This window comes from Lolium rigidum, chromosome 2, assembly GCF_022539505.1.
Source record: "Lolium rigidum isolate FL_2022 chromosome 2, APGP_CSIRO_Lrig_0.1, whole genome shotgun sequence".
Lineage (NCBI taxonomy): Eukaryota > Viridiplantae > Streptophyta > Magnoliopsida > Poales > Poaceae > Lolium > Lolium rigidum.
In genome coordinates, this window is record NC_061509.1 from 17,777,556 (window position 1) to 17,780,005 (window position 2,450).

Here is a 2,450-nt window from a genome sequence, read left to right on the forward strand (position 1 = left end):
GGAGACCGCGTCGCTGTCTGTCTGGGCCAGCCTCCCTCCCTCGTGCCGCGTCCGTGCGGCTTCGCTTCCAAGCAACCTCAAATGCACGCACGGCCATAGCTTGCGCCCACAAATCCCAAATCCCTTTCGCTTTCCCTTGCTCCTCACGCCCACAACCTCAACGCGTCACGCGTCATCGCCTCACCCTTCCCTTTATAAACGCGCGCGCCGTGCACAGTCACACTCACACACACGGTTTCCTCACCACATCTGTCCGTCTCGCCTCTCCTCCGCCTCCCGTTCCCCGCCACCACCAGTAAGCTAGCTAGCCACACCAATGGCGCGCCTCGCCACCATCCTCAGCTTCGGCGACCACGCCGACGACGACGCCGACGTCCCGGAGACAGAGCAGCACGAGGAATACAGGGAGGAGCAACACCACGACGAAGATGACGACGCCACGTCAGTAGCCAGCGACGACAGCTTCGAGTTCGCCTTCGCGCGCCCGCTCGTCACGGCGCCACACGCGGACGCCCTCGCCGACGACCTCTTCGCGCACGGCCGCATCATCCCGGCCTACCCCGTCTTCCACCGCCACCACGACGGCGCCTCCGCCTCCGCCTCGGCCTCCTCCGCCACGGCGCCGCCCTCGCCGGACACCTACTGCGCCTGGACGCCGCGGTCCGCGCCGGGGTCGCCGGCCCGCGAGCCTGCCACCTTCCCCAAGAGCGCCTCCACTGGCCAGTCCGTGCCCCGCTTCCGCATCCGCGACCTCATCGGCTCCGGCGCCGGGCGCAGGTCAAACAGCGACGGCAAGGAGAAGTTCCTCTTCATCCAGCCCTCCACGCCCAAGACAACAACAACAACCACGCCACCCGCCTCCGCGGCGCCCGCGGCCAAGAAACCTTCTTCTTCCTCCTCGCAGCCAAAGACAAAGCAGAGCAAGAAGAAGGGCGCCGCCCCCGTGACGGAGATGGACATGGCCACCGCGCACAGGCTCTTCTACAGCAAGCCCGCCGCCACCGGCACCGAGAGGCCGTCCACCACCACCAAGAAGTCCTACCTGCCATACCGGCCGGCCATCGTCGGCTTCTTCGCCGCCGCGCACGGCCTCCGCCCAAAGCACCACCCGTACTAGCTAGCGAGATTCCCAGTTCGTTCGTTAGTTAATTCGTTCCATTTTTACGGCCGGCTCCGGTCAAGCTACCGGTTCTTCATCCTCCGTCCCCGTGTAAATATAAAATCGCGCGATTGGTTTGACTTGAAACTGTCAATGTCCAACGATAAGATGCCGCAGTTTCAGACTACATCTGGGGAGCTTGTAAAATAGTATACTCGTCAAAAAACTAATTCCTCCGACTTGTTGCTGTTGTTGTAAATTACTAGTCAATTTGTTGATCCCACGCCAATACAAGTGTTGGCGACTTTGGATAATCTGACGTGATCGGAAAAGGCCACGAGTTGATCATTCCTGGTCAAAGCATTTGAGATTTCAGGACATTCGGTAGGAGGTTGGTGGTGGGAGCACAGGAAACTCTCTCGGGTTGCACTTGCACGAGGGGAATTCACGAAGCTTGCTGGACACCACCAGCCATCCTACCATCTCTGGTCCGCTCGCTCATGAAGATGATTCGGCGGAGTAGGTTTCACATTGTGTATACGCGTGCTCCTTTTCTGGAAGTTCATGCATACGCGTGCTCGTTTCTTTCCGTTTGTGTGCACGAGCGGAACCCAAGGTTGTTGTGAACGTGTGTTGTTTATTTCGGTCTACAGCAGCACGGGAAGACCGTGTGTTTAAGCCGTCATCTCATCGGCCTTCTTCTAGAATACATGCTCATACTTTTCTGAGCTGACCGTGTGTTTAAAAACCTGGATATATCAAATACAAATACTTTGTATTTCTGAGCTACTCCCCTCCTATCCATAATAAATGTCGGAGCTTTAATTTAACCCGGATCGGACGATGCGGCGCTTTCGGCTTCAGACTACCATTTGGGAGCATCAAGTGGTGGTGTGGTGTGCATCTACAACATCGACGATAACGAGTCTTGGAGGCGTGGTACAGCGGGGCGTCGGTGACAGACGCGGTGTGATGGACCTGTGCAAGGTGCGGGTGTTGTGGCGCCACATGGTGGCGTCGATGACAGGTATGGCAAGGGCTATGTATATATATCTTTGCCATGAAGATGCACCATCGGTAGATGGCAGTGACCAATGGCGAAATCAGCCCATTTTGCTAGGGTGGGGTAGAATCTTAGGGTGGGGTCTTATTTTCCATATAAAACATATGGGCTGGGCCAAATCTTAGGGTGGGGCCCGCCCCACCCTTCCACCCTATTGGCTCCGCCCCTGGCAGTGACGAGCATAAGACGTTTGTCGAGGGTCTGCTAGTCCGGACGCGTGCTCTTGTTTCTCCGTAGGGTAACTCAATAATGCTCTCGGTAATTAGCTGATGAGGCGTTGTTCGTGTT

General features: G+C 57.4%; 1 protein-coding gene across 1 annotated transcript; it reads left to right on the plus strand.

The window, feature by feature from the left end:
* Nucleotides 1–287: 287 nt before the first annotated feature.
* Nucleotides 288–1,126, plus strand: LOC124686028. The gene has a single exon (XM_047220036.1). It carries the CDS (start codon nt 317–319, stop codon nt 1,115–1,117), a length of 801 nt encoding a protein of 266 aa, XP_047075992.1. The 5' UTR covers nt 288–316; the 3' UTR covers nt 1,118–1,126.
* The last annotated feature ends 1,324 nt before the right edge of the window (nt 1,127–2,450 follow it).